The following is a 15,636-nucleotide window of genomic DNA, read 5'->3' as shown; positions in this document are numbered from 1 at the left end:
TTTAAATTTAAATAGCCACAGGTGACTGGTGGCTATCATACTGGATGGTGCAGCTATAGTCACTTTTTTTCATTAAAAACATTTTTTTAATGTTTATTTGGAGAGAGAAGAGAGAGAGCATGCGTGCACGAGTGGGGGAGGGGCAGAGAGAGAGAGGGAGACACAGAATCTGAAGCAGCTCCAGGCTCACATCTGTCCGCCCAGAGCCTGACATTGGGCTTGAACTCATGAACCGCGAGATCATGACCTGAGCCAAAGTCAGACGCTCAACCGACTGAGCCACCCAGGCGCCTCTATAGGTGCTTTTAAATGACTTGAGGCACAGACCTTTTCCACCTCTACGGGGATCTAAATGCTTCTATTCCTTTTTAAAAAGTCATATTTTAGTTACTGCAATTGACTTTTACGAGCTGCTCCTGAATTCAGTGGCAGTTCACGGGCCCCTAGTGAGTTACTAGTTGTACCAAATCTACCTGGACTTAACCCAGAGCAGATGATGGAAGAAAGTCACGACCACAAGACAAAGCCATACTCAGGCTGGGAGCAGGGACTCATGTAGGAAGATGCTGCCTGTGCCAAAATGATAAGGACTCTTTGATAAAATAGTAAATATGTATTTACCATCAGGATATGTGGTACAGGCTTCGTATTGCTTAGTAGATGCGTGAATGTAGACTTTGTCTGAAAAGAATCTCAAGGGCCAACGTTTCTTTTAAAACCATGTGCCCAATGTAACTGCTGTCCTCAGCAGTAGAGACACAAATGTAGATTTTACGTATGGATGTATTCAAACTGACAAAATATTGAACACCTTCGATTTTAAAAGTATCGGGCAAGGGGATAGGTATAAAGATCATTAAGATACAGTCTCTACCCAAAAGGAGCTTACCATCTAGCAACATTATTATCTATTGTGTATTTATTATGTGCCACGCACCTTTTATAACTCTCCTTTGATCCCGAACAGTCGTATATAGGAAAGGCATTATTAGGCCCGTTTTAGAGACAAGGAAGTTGGGGGAGGTTAAGGTACTAGGTCAAAGTTAGCACAGCTTACTCAGCGGAAAGAGTCAAGAGACGCACCTGGGCTCAAGCGACCATTCTGTTTCTCCAGGGCTATGGTGATGGTCTGTGATACAGCTTCAGGCCCCTGCTTCCAACCTGCCCCCTTACCATGCCACCTCTCTGCTCAAACCCTGCAGCGTTTCCCTCTCTCTCACCCGGAGTAAGAGTGAGATTTCTATACACGCCTACAATCACCTACGTTGCACACTCGTTACCTCACTGCTCTCTGCCTCACTGGTTCTGCTCGAGCCACACTGGCCATCTCAGGTTTTAGGGCCTCGGTACCAGTGAGTGGCTCTCGCAAGAGCGCGAGTCACCCGGGCATCTAAATGGCCCACTCCATCGTCTCCTGCAAGTATCTCACTAAATGCCACCTCTCAGTGAGACTTACCCTGAGCACGCATCCTGATGCCCTTACCCCACTTTATTTTGACTTACATCACCTTCTAATAGGGGTTCTAATTTAATTATTGTTCATTGTCTGCCACTACTCCCCTACACACACACACACACACACACACACACACACACACACACACGGTATATGAAGGTAGGTTTCTCCCTCTACCCCCCCCACTCATTTGTTCACAGCTGTTTTCCAAACACCTAGAACATGCCAGATACGTAGATATTTATCGACTGAGGTGCATGAAACTCATGTAGGCCCAATTTCAAGGCCACGCTTACATTTTATATGTAAACACATACCTGCTGTTTGAGCCTGTTAAGTTGTCCTGGTTACTTTAAAATGGGTGACTGCGTAGAATCATATAGGAGAGTCAGAGTAACACATGCAAATATATGTCAAGCCGGCTTCCTTTAGTTTGAAGATCACTTGGCTTAATACTGACGAAGCTGTCACCTGTAGCTTCTCCTAGAGCCAGATGTGATAGGGAATTGCGGGCTTGGAGCGTCCACATGTGAGGATACCGCCCCAGCACCGAAGGGTGGCTTCTGTGCGCGCGCACGCGCATTCACATGCGTGACCATGCTTGTTCTTCCCAGCCTCGTGGAAGACTGAGACACAAAAGGATGATTAAAGAACATGGTACCTCAGCCAGTATATGTAGTGAGGAAAAGAGCATGTGGTCTTAGAATTAAGCTGCAACTCTTGCCACCCCGCTATTCAAAGTATTTAATAGAAATCTTATTTCTCTTTTTGAAAAAAAAAAAATAGGTTATTCTTGGTGAGAATTTGACTTCAAATTGCCCGGAGGTTATCTATGAAATTAAAGAAGAAACACCTGTTTTCTACAAACTGGTTCCTCATCCCAAGAAGAATATCTACATCTATCTAACAGCTGGGAAAGAGGTAGGCGAAAATACCGGGTACAGCTTCTGACTTACAAATAAAAAATTGTTTAATTAATGTCATCATCTAGTAGTGAAGCTTTTACTTTGAACTATCAAGTTTAAACACTGCTGCAGGCTTCGAGAAGACCTTCAGTGGTTCACAGACATGGAATTAAAAAACCTTCCTGTCAGTAAGTAAGCAAGAAATATTACCTATTTAGACAATTTTATTATTGGCTATATTTCCAATGCGAGGCTTTTCAGAGGAGGGTGTGCTTGCAAATGGGTGCATAATCAGCAAGGTAACTGAATTTGCACATTTATTGTGTGGGCACTGAACGGTTAGATGCATTTATGAATATACCCAATGGGACTGGCTTTGGAATTGGGGGTTAATATCAGGCCACAGTCTCATGCACATTCATGAACCAGGAAATATATGGCACTCACCCTCCCTCTCTTAATTTATCTGGCTGTTTTAGTTTTTCTTCTTGCTTCTGCTTACTCAAATAAAAATAATAGCTTTTTATAGTTTCTTCATTTTTATAAAGTACTTCCACAAAGGAAAGAAAGCTAAGTTTTATTGAGTCCCTACTGACCACGTACTAGTTTTGTCTCTCTTAGATGCAGAGTTGTGTCTGTACGCACAGCTATAAAAACAATGTTGATGAAATATGCTACCAATTTAATGAGATAAAATTACCCTTGCTTTGTATATCAAGAGCCTAAGACTTGGAAAGGTTAAATGATTCAGTCAAGGAGATATATCTCCTTGATATCTTAGGTTCATTCTATTTTATATATATGTAGGTTGGGCCTTGTCCAGACTGGGACATCAATTCTGTCCTGACATCAAAGCCTGTGATAAATGAGATCGAATCCCAAACTTGTGAAAACTAAGCAGCCCATTCTGGCACGGTAATTCGGACCCATGGCCATTGGGGCAAACAAAGTGTGAAGAAGAGAATTCAGACTTGTGGAATTATATAATGGAATAACAGATGCCTTCGGTCCAACCCCATTTTCCATTCTTTTTATCTCTCGTTCTAAGGGGAACAGTGATGACAGCAAGCCACATGTGCTGTTGCGGTCACACAGTAGGCACACAAGCACATTGTCGTTTCCAGAATTCGCAGAATTGCCCTTTGCACGTGGAAGAGTCGTTATGTCAAAATGATCTCATTGAGATGAACTGTGGACCTGCCTGACGTTGGTAGACCAGTTGTTCACCATGCAGAATCTTCCTGAGCAGCTTGTGTCCCCGTTAAAACATTTTTTATTCTGTTTCTTCCCTGGGCTTCCCGTATTCGCGAGATTTTTGTCTACTCAACAAACTGCATATATTAAGTAACTATTCCCATTCCCAGGCTTTATTTATCAAGGGCATCTGAAAACTGCCAGCCGGAGAATGCGCTGTGCTGCCACACAGAGCTGATAAAATTCCAGCCCAAAGCAAAGACACTTGAAGTCTTGCTTAATCCGTGCATGTTTCTCCATTCAGCTTTTTGAAACATTGCAAAATGGCTCGTAAATTCTCGTTAGCACTTTCCTCCAAACTCAAGACTGTAAGCTGGGAACCACTGGAGAGCCACGAATAGCTGACAGGTCCTCACTTTCTGGAAGATAAAGAGTTCTAGCCTCTGGTCATTCAAAGCCTGAAGCCCTAGGGAGGGTTTTTGACTGGGCATCAAAGCTGGTTATTCTTATATCCTTCACCTAGGTTTCCTGCTGGGGATGCTGTTAGTAAGATTCTCATTGAGCCAGCATAACCCCTAGACAGGCAAAAACCTAAGGAGGATCCTTTCCTAGACTCTTGGGGGGATAGTAACAGCCAAACGAATATGCCCTGGTACATCCATGGAATACGTGGCCGCTAAAAATAACCATATGAAGATTTATGCATCGCTGTGGAATAGTCACTATCGTGTGTTACTAAGTTAGGGAAGCAGGTCCAATGTAGTACTAATTGTGTTCTCGCTTTTACAGAGAGAGATGTTGTTTGTGTGTTTAAGTACAGCGCGTAATGGTTCTCATGGAAAGTTCTAGAGACTCCTATCCCACTAAGTGTTCTGAGCCAATGTGGCCCTAGGAGAAGATGTTATTTAGTCTACCCCGCCTGGAGTATCATCATGCTCAGCATATTCAAAGGCTCTCAGAAGCCTCGTAGTAAGGAAATCTGTTTGCCTTTTAAGTGTAAGGTCTCACATGTTTGTAGGGCTGTGGAACCTTTGCCTCACACAACAGCAGTAGCCAACATTTATCGAGCGCTTAGTATCTGCCAGACAGTGAAATAACCCTGTGGAGTCCGCAGCACGGTCACCATTTCAGAGTTGAGAAAACAAGGTTAGAGAGACTACGTGATATTTATGCAAACCCCCCCAGAATTAAAAAGATGTTTTGTGAGCTACAGGGAAATCTCCACATTCTGGTTGATTCTGGCTCAGGCTGGTGGTCTGCCCCCGCGTCTTTCAGCAACATGGAGGACTGAGAAATAGACGGGTCTGTCCTCCATGTAGTCAACTTAGAATTGAACACTACTCCCCAGGATAGCCTATTTTCCTCACCAACCGTTTCTAGAACGCTCTGTGTTTCTAACCTTTTAAGGAAGTTACTTATACCTTCTAGCATGTACAGCTTCCTGGCTTAATGAGTTCCACAAGTTTCCTTACTACCTGCTGTGGGATTTTGCCCGCAGAAAATGCGCTGTGTGGCACTGAGGTCCTCCCCGACTCCCGCCACCCTGCTTCCAGGCTCTGACTGTCTCAGATGCCCGGGTGTGCCCAGCACAGGCGCCTTGCCTGTGGGTTGCTCTTTCCTGACAACTGGAAGAGGCAGCTTGAGGGGCAGGCGATGATTTGAATACTCCCCCTGTTTCTTTTATGCCCAACTCCAGTGGAGGGAAGGTGAGCAAACGAGCCAGGAGCTGAAGAAATGGAGTTACCCTGACAGGGGTGTGGGATTCTCCTCATTTCCGTGTCCAGCGTCAGCCTCGTGCTGACACTCCTGGGTCAGCGTGAGCCTTTACGTCCCCAGATGCTCATTTCCAGAGTGCCACTGACCACGCATTTAACTGTCTTTGTGTGAAGGCCAGGTGACCTGATTCCATGATCCCTTGGGAAGTCATTATTAGCGGATCAGACCCACCTGAGAGAGCACTTAAAAATGCAGATTCCGAGGCCCGGTCCCTGACCTGCCCAGCCCAGTCTCCAGAGCAGGGACGGCAGGCCATCTGGGAACCTGCACTTTCCAAACCTCCCCAGGGGATTCGTACCCCGGAACTTGAGAACCACTGCCCAACGTCCTTACAGAGGCATTCCGAGTTCAAGTTGACAAATGTGCTCTCTTTGTGGCCCGTTATCAGATAAGGTGTTGTCGTTTTTGTGGCGGTGCTTAGAATTCCGTCTGAGCTGCTGTCATCTTTATTTCTAGGTGAGGAGAATTCGTGTTGCAAATTGCAGTAAACATAAATCCTGTACGGAGTGTTTAACAGCAACAGACCCTCACTGCGGTTGGTGCCATTCTCTGCAAAGGTATTTCCTGAATTCTTTCTCACCAACTCACATTTTCGAGAGAAAAAAAAAAAGTGTCATGCAGCAGAACACTTGTTGCCCTACTTTGACGATCCGTGCCAATGACCTGGGGGAGCTGATCTCTTCGCCGCCTGAAATATCAGTGCGTGATCCTCATTAACTCTCGGAGATGTTCCCAGCTGGGCCAGTGCCGCGGGATCATTTGACCCGGACCACTCCGGGTGGGTTACCCGACCTGGGGGTGGGAGCAGGGTGGGGACAGGACACCAGGAAGGATAGCCTGGAGCTGCCAGTTCTGCTTGTACTTTCTACAGAGTTCTCCAAGACTCCAGAGAGAGAGAGGCAAAAGGTCTCCCCTCAGAGGAGATAAAAGAATAGGGATGTTTGAAAATTTCCCACCGAATCCTCGTAATGTCACGTACTCGGATGGCTCGGTGGAAGCCTTATTATTGATGATGTTGTCTCCTAATGCGCGGTACAGCTGTGGGCCTGCTGTACAATCTCAGTCTCCAGGCAGAATGTGCCCAGCCTGGTCTTGAATTACCATGTTCACGACCCATCCAGGCTCAGGGGCGACTTGTAAGCGCTCCCTCGCCATGGCAGCTCCCAGCGTGGCTGGGACCGGCCTGGTTGGATTCGCTGTTGCCATGGCAACCCAGTACTCGGGGCTCCCGCTACAGAAGCAAGGAGGAGAGCGCCGGAGCTGGAGCTCAGGCAGGGGGAAAAAAAAAAACCACCATAACGGTGGCCGTCAGTTTGGTGCTTTCTGTTTTTAAGGGTCAAAAGGGATCAGGAGGAGTGGAACAGGTGCAGAGAAGCTGAAGGCTGAACAAGGGGCAGTTTGGGGAAAGCAGAGGGGACGGGGAAGAGAATCTGGGGAAGGAAGCCCAGGGCAATGAAGGGAGAGGGCGAGGCTACAATATAAGCGAGAGGTTCAGGAAACAAACTAAAAATGTGGGGATGGAATTAATTAAGAGTTCATGGAGGAAGTCAAAAGCTGAGATGCAGCAAGACGCATAATTGCCCTTGCCTTTTGCTGCGCTTCCTCACGGGGCTGTTTCTGTCAGAATCCCTGGCAGACAAAGGAAGCGGGGCCAGGAAAATTCTCATGAATAATTGTAATTGGGTAGGAACGTTTTCTTCCCGTCGCTTGCCCAAGTCTAGAGTTTAAGAAATTAACTGATCATCAACAGCGTTTCATTGTCACACACCCACTGAGCGGTTCCCCCGTACTCTTTCCGACCTGTTTCATCTATGTGCGTTTCCCACCTATATTTGTAGGGCTCCCCCCAGGCGTTAATTCAGTGGCGGTGGCAGTGATGAACTAGCCACGAGGAGCTCGTGGCTGCTATATGGCAAACACAGGTCTGGAGTTCACGGGCGATGTGTCCAGGCTGGAGAGATGAATTTGGGAGTTAGACATGTCTGGAGGGAGCTTACAAGACCAGACGAGGGAGGCCGTGTAGATTGAGGGGAGAAGCAGTTGGGGAACGAGCACTGAGGCGGTGCCGTGTCGAAGGGCCAAGGAGGCAAAGAGGAAACAAAAATGGGGAGGGAACAGCCAGAAAGGGAAGAGGAAAGACCGAAGAAGGTGGTCTCCTGGATGCCAAGGGAAGAAAGAGGGGAGCAGTCCCCTGTGCCAGATGGTGCAGAGGGGTTGGGCAAGGGAAGTGCGCTGACCCACTAGACTCAGCAGGTGATGACCGGTGACCATGACAAGGGCAGTGTGGCAAGCGATAAAGCTGCAGGAGAAAATGATGAGGGAGCAGAGCAGAGACCAGTCTCCAGAGGAGCTTTGCCGAGGAAAACGGCAGAAAAAGGGAGCAGACGCTAGAGGAGAAAGTAAAGTCCAGAGAATTTGGTTGTTTTTGAGGCGCGTGAAATAACCCTGCGCTATGGGGCTGTTGGGGAAGTTTTAGTAAAACAATAAGAGAGAGAGAGAGAAAGAAGAGGGGTTTGCACTGTGTTGTCTCTCGGCAGATGAGAGAAAATAAGATGTAGCACACTGATGGGGAGGCAAGTTCAGACGGGAGGTGGACAGTTGGTCTCGGGATGGAAGAGCAGGTGAAGAACATTGGGCCCAGGAGCAGGTGGGTGGTGCAAGCGTGTGCAGCGTCAGTTTGTATCGCTGATGTCATTTTCGGGGGCTTCAGCCCTGTGAGAGCGAGGCGGGGGAGGAAGCGCTGGAGGTTTGGAAGGCGAAGAGAGAGAAGGTAGAAGATCGAGAACGGAGATGGGAACTTAGAATGATCGCTGGGCAGCAGGAGGGCCCAGCTGAAGCCAGTGGTCTTGCTTTTGAAGCGAGAGCAGTCAGCAGGGTTTTGCTTCCCAAGGCCGTGTTCAGCCCTGCTGGTGTGGTCGCAGAGTCGGGGAGGGCTAGATTTAGCAAGGTAGGGCTTTGCAGGAAATACATCAAGAGGGGAGGGCGGGGCCTGGGAACCGAGGGGGTATCCGAGCGCTGGATGATGGTCTTGACATGGATGTTGGTACTTAACATAGGGGGCCGTGGGCTGTCAGCTGGAAGTACACCCCGAGGCGGGGAGTGAGGGATGGGAATAGGTGACAGGATCTGTGCATGGGAGGTTGTGATTGGATTTAAGACTCACTGGGGCTGGGAAATGGTAGTTGGACTGTGGGAGAGTCATGGAGGGTGGTGGCACTATTGATAATGACAGTGTACCTGAAGTAGGATGGGAAAAAGACTGCGGGCAGAGAGGGGTCAAGGAACGGAGGTAGTGTTAGGAACGGGAGTGTTAACGTCAGTCATCTGTGTGGATATTGCAGTCGGACCGTGGGAACAGTGTTGGAGACGGTGAGAAGCAAGATAGTCCAGAAGAGGAAAGAATTGGCAGGGGTGGCGGTGGTCTATAGATGGTTGCAACAAGGAGGGCTTTGCGGTGGTGGGGCGCACTGGGCGGGGGGCACGCTTGGAAAGGAGGAGGAAAGAAGAGGCATCCAGAAAAGGCAGTGAGACACAAGCAGGACGCTTAGGATGAGTAAGAGGAAGCAGCCAGCCCCTGAGCTGGCTTCGAGGAAGCTGTGTCCCCAGGAGAGAGGCTGGTTTCAGTGAGCACAAGAAGGTAAGAGGGATGATCAGAGAAGAGGTTGAAGACACCGGGGCATGTATTGATGACGGGCAAAGAGTGCTTGTCTTCTGTAAAGCTTCCTGGTTCTCCTCTTACTCCCTCACCCCTGTCGTAATACCCTCCTAGAGGGATGATGCTTTTATAGTCTAAACCAGATCATGTCATTCCCCAGGTTAAAACCTGCACAGCCTTTCTCTCTTAGAAGCCAGTCTGACTGTCTTACTGCCAGGACCTGCATACATCATCTGACCCTTCCATGGTTCTCATGCCTCTCTCTCCTCGGTTCACTCTACCCCACTGCGCTTTCTTTCTGACTTAGGAATATGTCGGCACGTTCCCACCTCTGGTACTTTTGCCCTTGTTGTTTCCTCAGTCTAGAATATTTTTCCCCAGATCTTTCCATGGCTGGCTCCTTCCTGATCATCCAGTTGGAAGTGGCCTCACCTCACTCATAATCACCTGTTTAATTTTCATCATGGTCCCATCAGTGTCTGAAATGATCTTATGTCTCTGCTTTTCTTTTTAAAATGTGGGTTCCATGAACATAAGTACCTTGTCTGTCTTGTTCACTACTATATCCCCAGAGTCTAGAACAGTGCCCGACACATCGTAGGTGCTCAAAGAATATATGTTAAGTGAATGAAGTAGATTTTTAAAAGTTTTTTACTGTTTGCTTATTTTTGAAAGAGAGACAGACAGAGCATGAACAGGGGAGGGGCAGAAGGAGGGAGACACAGAATCCAAAGCAGGCTCCATCCAGGCTCTGAGCTGTCAGCACAGAGCCTGATGCAGGGCTTGAACTCGCAAACCATGAGATCATGACCTGAGCTAAAGTCGGATGCTTAACCAACTGAGCCACCCACGCACCCTGTGAATGAAGTAGATTGCGTGATTGAGGAGCTCTGTCAGTGGCAGGTTGAGACTTACGCATGAAGTAATATAGAACATTCTAGACTGATGGTCCTTCCCAGCCACATCAGATCACTCAGTTTCAGACTGGCTTCATTCTGGCCTAAGACGAAATAAAACTAAGCCTCAGATCTGTGACTCATATTGAGTTCCCAGTACCATTCAAAATTAGGAATTCTAAAGGGGGATGTTTTCTTATAACTGTAGAGCATCCCACTGTGTTTATTTTAAATGTCACAGATTTATTTAGAAAAATAATTTATTTTCTCTTTTGAGAAGGTTGAGCTTTCTTGCATATGTGTCTAGAAAATGGATTTGTTGAGAGCGGGGGGTGGGCAAGGAAACTATCTTAACTTCCTTTTGATCGGGTGTTAAGAATAGGCATCCAGTGGAAGCAGATAAAAAGCAATTAGATAAACAATGAGCTCTAAAAAGTCTAGTATTTTATTGTTGGAACCTCAAATCCAACCTGCGCTGAATTTGTGTGTGTGGGCGGAAAGTGAATTTTTGCAGGCTGAGTATCTGGGGTTTGGAAGCAGTTTCTCAGTTTCTCCCATATTGCAAAGCATAGCACATGTGTTCAGTTACGGGTTTCCACAAAACTGGCAATCCTGAACCAATGAACGAGTGAGGTTCCAAAAGTTCATTTGCAAGTTTGTTTGGCACTCAGAATGCATTTTCCCATAGAAACAATGCCATAAATTAAGGACTCAGTCCCAAGGCAGCCCACAAAATTCAATTTATTTAATTTCAGCAAATATTTATCGAATATCCACCAAGAACCCCATGTGGCAAGTGAGCTAGCTAGAGGCTATGGAGGGAAATCGGATGCCATTCTTGGCCTTCAGGAACTCACATGCAAGCTAGGGAGACAGCCGTGTCAACAGCCAACACTGATTCAGTCATGTGTCCAATTGACAAGTATTTATTGAGCACCTATGACGTGATAAGGCCTGTGCTAGGTACTCGGGTTATAGTTCTTTCTTGCCTACACAGAGCCTGCAGTCTAGTGAGGGATGTAGACAATACTCCGGTGATGCTGCATTGACCAATTCTTCCTAAAAGAAAGAATTGGAAGAAAAAAGCATTTGTTTTTCTTGCTCATGGGTCAGCTCCAGTGGGGTTCGGGATGCCCTCTGCCTCAAGCTGCAGGTTGAGAGGATTGATTCAGGTCTTCTTCACACATCTCTCATCCAGTGCACACTGTTCTCAAGGTAGACCGCAGAAGTACAAGAGCCATGCTAAACTATTGCATCACATTTGTCACCTCGGCTCATGTCGTGTTTGCTGATACTCCACTGGCGAGCACACCACGTAGCCAAGCCCACGTCAGTGGGGTAAGGAAATCTCCCCCACCTACTGTCGTGCAAGGGAGCCAAAGGTTATGGATGCGTCATTCCAGTGCAGCAGATACTGAGGCGTTGAGCCCAATAATCTGGTCAGTCTTGACAAGTAAAAGAGTTACCATTTTACCAATAGGTAGATAGAGTATCATGAAGGTTAGCCCAGAGGCAGTGGAGGATTCCATGGGGGCACATGAACATCTAACCCAAACTAAGGGAAGGTTGGGGTGCCTGGGTGGCTCAGTTGGTTGAGCGTCCGACTCTTGATTTTGGCTCAGCTTGTGATCCCAGGGTCATGGAATCAAGCCCTGAGTTGGGGCTCCGTGCTGAGTGTGGAGCCTGCTTAAGATTCCCTCCCCCTGCCCCTCTCTCCTGCTCATGCTCTCTCTTGCTCTCTCTCTCTCTAAAAAAAAAATAAATAAATAATACTAATAAGTAAGGGAAGGTTTGCTGGAGGAGGGAATATCTAAGCTGAAGTTGAGCTGTGAGCAGATATCAGCCAGGTAGAGCAGAGGCAGGTGACTGGCCGAGGGAACAGGTGTATCGAGGCCAGTTGCTGTAAGAGCACCCATTGTGCTCAATACAGTTGGAGCGCACAGTCTGGCGGGGGTTGTTGAGATACTTGGTGGCTTGGTAGGCAGGAGTGGCCGAGCACTGGCCTCACAAGCCATGTTGAAGAATGTGCATTTCTCATAAGGACTTTTGGGAACTATTGCAGAGCTTCAATTAGAAGAGTGACCAGATCAGCTGTGGGTTTTAGAATAAGCGTCCTAGCGCAGGATAGCCTGGAAACGATCTGCTGGACACTGGCAGATCACTTAGAAGGTGGTTGTAAACCGGCAAGAGACTGGGGTCTGATGGGCCAGAGCTAAGTCTCGGAAGGTGCAGTGAGGCAAGCTACTGCTCTTTTCCCAGCAACACCATAACCTCGGTGTTGAGATGACAAGGGAAGGGGTGTGGGCATCTGGCTTGGGTGACCAGATGGACAGGGATGTCACTGCCGAACAGGAATGTAGGAGGGGTAGCCTGTTCGGGATGCCCAGCAATGCAGGGGTGGCTTCCACTCTGGCAGCAGAGGAGGAAGAGTGCAGGTCCTGGAGGCAGCCTGCTTGGGATTGAATCTAGGCTTCTTTGTGACCTGCAGGTTCCTTGTCTTCTCTGGGTCAAATCTCTTCCACAAAGTAGGGCTAGTAGTACCTCACAGGGTGGCTGAGAAGATCCAATCAGATAATGTTCATAAAGCCCCAGGCACAGTGCCTGGCTCTTAGTAAGCACTCAAGTAACAGCCATTGCAATGGTGGAAGCCCAGAGGAGGGAGCCATTCGTTGTAACCAAGGTTGGTGAAGGCTTCAGACAGGAAGTGGCATTAAAATTAGGCCTGGAAGCCTGAATGAACTTTCACCAAGGGAAGAGAGAGTGGAAGGCATTTCAGGTAGAGGATCCAGCATAGGGAGAGGTCTTTTGAGGGAGCGACAGATTGGATATTACCCCCAGAGCGCTGGTTCTGGAAGGCAGGAAGGGGTTGGGGCATTGGGTGGGACCAGGATGTGAAGGACTCTGAGTTTGGACTTGATTCAGGGGTGCTGGGAACCTGGTAAAGGATTTTCAGCAGAGGATTGACATGATCATATTTGTGTTTTAAAAAGATTATCCTGGGGCGCCTGGGTGGCTTGGTCGGTTAAGCGTCCGACTTCGGCTCAGGTCATGATCTCACGGTCTGTGAGTTCGAGCCCCGCGTCGGGCTCTGTGCTGACAGCTCAGAGCCTGGAGCCTGTTTCAGATTCTGTGTCTCCCTCTCTCTCTGCCCCACCCCTGTTCATGCTCTGTCTCTCTCTGTCTCAAAGATAAATAAACGTTAAAAAAAAAAAAAAAAAAAAGATTATCCTGATGCCAGCATCCAGCATGAACCGCGTTAACTCAAGCAGCAGCTGTATCAGACTTCCCAGTGGTACCCCTCCCAGGGTACACTGTCTTTTGGTATATTTTGTAATGAATGAGTTTATCTCCCAGTTCTTCCCGAGTCCTCTACTTGGCGGCTGTTTCTTCAAATTTCATGTACCTCCCACCTCTCCCAGCACCACAATGGCGCTCCACTTGCTCTGGTCCCCATCCCCCGATGGAACCATGGCTGGGTCCTCTTCCGAAAATGGGCCATGCAGGAAGGCCGAGCTTGTCTTCATTGCCCCACCTGTCATGCCCCATCCTGCACACAAAGTATATAGGGTAAGGCTTTGCTAATCAGCAGGTGTGTTACCTAGAAGGTATCTGTAGTTCCCCTTGATTATTTGTGTAAATCTAATACTTGCCCACACTCTTCTATATGTTTCTTCCATATGGACCAGGGGAAGACCTCCAGGCAGCCCCTGGTAGCAGCTTTCAGGTTTGCAGCTGCTGGTAAGAGAGCATTCCTCAACGTGGCCTAATAACACCACTCTGTGGCCGGCCCCACTGTCAGACTTTCTAAAAGGGTGGGGGGAGAGGGAAATTTTTTTTTTAATGTTTATTTATTTTCGAGAGAGAGGGAGAGCATGAGCACGAGCAGGGAGGGGCAGAGAAACGGAAAGGGGGGCAGGTGCAGAGGATCCGAAGCGGGCTCCATGCTGTCAGCAGAGAGCCCACGGCAGGGCTTGAACTCACAAACCATGAGGTCACGACCTGAGCTGAAGTCGGACACTCAATCCGACCGAGCCGCCCATAGGCCCCCCAGAAGGGACTTTTGAACACAGGACAGAAAAATCAGACTGCTAAATATATTTGTCCCCAGCACCCCAGAGCAACAAACAAAAAAAGAGTTAAATGATTTGCCTATGGCCACCTCCAGTCCCTTGCATTCCTCCCCTGTCTTGAGGTCTGCCTCCCCTCTCTCCTCCTAGAGACATTCCTCCCTCGAGCCTCCCCGGCCAATTTGTAATTCTAAATGGCCATAGACTGTCACTGCCCAGAAAGTTGACTGGGGCAACCCATGGAGTACGGTAGTCCATAACCCCACGTTTGTGAAGTCTCAGTCCCCGCTGCCCCCGTCTGCATCTGAGAGGCGGGCAGTGTGTAGTGGAGACGGCCAGGAGGGCTGTTCGCAGAGGAGCCGGTGGGACTGCGCCCACTGACCCTCCCGCAGGAAGCGAGCCCCCACCCCAGCCCCGGGTCGGAAGACAGAGTCTGCAGGGAGCGTGCAGGGGGAGCGTGCTCCTGCACTGGATGCTGATGCTGTGCCTCACATTCCACGCCGTGCTCCATTCAGTCCTCCTGCCACCCTGGGAAGTAAGTGCGAGTGCAGTGTGCCCGGGAGGGACAAGCAAACCACCTGAGCTTGTGTATTCACTTCCTACTGCTGCCGTGACAAATGGTCACAACCCGGGTGGCTTGGAACCGTTCTGACAGCTCTGGAGGTCAGAAATCTGCTCTGGGTTTCCCGGGGCTCACACCGATGTGTGGAAGGGCTGTGTTCCCCCTGGAGGCTGTAGGGAGGAGCCTTTTCCTTGTCTTTCCTGGCTCCCGGAGGCAGCCTTCCTTCCTGCCTTGGCTCCTGGCTGCGTCTTCAAAGTAGCATCTTCACATCTCTCTGGCTCTGTTTCCCTCGTCACGTCCCTTTCTCTCACCCTGACCCTCCTGCCTTCTCTTGATCCCCTTGTGATTACTTTGGGCCCACACAGGTAATCCAAGATAATTCCCCCCCTCTTGAGATCCCTAATCCCATCTGCAAAGCCCTTTTAGCTGTGTGAGGGGACATTTTCACATGTCCCAGAGACTGAGCCATGGGTATCTTTGGGGGCTGTTACTCTGCCTGCTGCAGGTTGTACAAGCTGGTACCCTCACCTCCCACTGTAGGGAAAGGGAAGAGGAACGAGGAAGAGACATTACCCCCTGTGACTGTGGGAGGAGAGGGAAGAGCCTGGTCCAAATGGACCCTTCATGGATGACTGGCTATGCCCAACAAGGACCATGGGAGCCAACCTGACATGTAGAAACCCTTCCACCTTAAAAGTGTAAGCGTCCGTGCTTTCATTTAATGGGTATTTATTGAGCACCTAGTATGTGTCAGGTACTGTTCTAAGCACTAGGATTCTCCAGCAGTGAACGACAGCGCCCTAAACCTTTGCCCTCGGAGAGGTCCTTCTAACAGGGTGTTCGATTCCTGCTGCCTTACCCAATGACCACACGATCAGCGGCCTAAAACAACAGAAACTTATCTCTCACCCTTCTGGAGGCTAGAAATACAAAATGGAGGTGTCCACAGAGCCATGTTCCCTCTGAAGGCCCTAGGGGAAAGTGGTCCCTCTCCTCTCCCAGCTGCCAGGGGCTTCTGGTGTTTCAGGGCCTGTGGCAGCAGAAATGCAATCCCCGCCTCTCACTTATGTGGGTTTTTCCTCTTTGTGTGTCCAAATCTCCCTCTCCTTTCTCTTCGAGACAGCG

At 48.7% G+C, this 15,636-nt stretch overlaps 1 protein-coding gene across 1 annotated transcript in view; it reads left to right on the top strand.

Moving 5' to 3' along the window:
* PLXNC1 (plexin C1) overlaps positions 1-15,636 on the top strand; it is a 148,895-nt gene that overhangs the window by 32,903 nt on the left and 100,356 nt on the right. Inside the window, exons 3-4 of the mRNA XM_019446434.2 lie at positions 2,243-2,377; positions 5,788-5,888. Coding sequence (XP_019301979.1) covers positions 2,243-2,377; positions 5,788-5,888 — 236 coding nt within the window. The remainder of the gene's footprint in view (positions 1-2,242; positions 2,378-5,787; positions 5,889-15,636) is intronic.

This window comes from Panthera pardus, unplaced genomic scaffold, assembly GCF_024362965.1.
Source record: "Panthera pardus isolate Hobbes unplaced genomic scaffold, ASM2436296v1 HiC_scaffold_6, whole genome shotgun sequence".
In the NCBI taxonomy this organism is placed as follows: Eukaryota; Metazoa; Chordata; class Mammalia; order Carnivora; family Felidae; genus Panthera; species Panthera pardus.
Note: the sequence above shows the minus strand (reverse complement) of the source record. Positions and strands in the feature narration are given on the sequence as shown.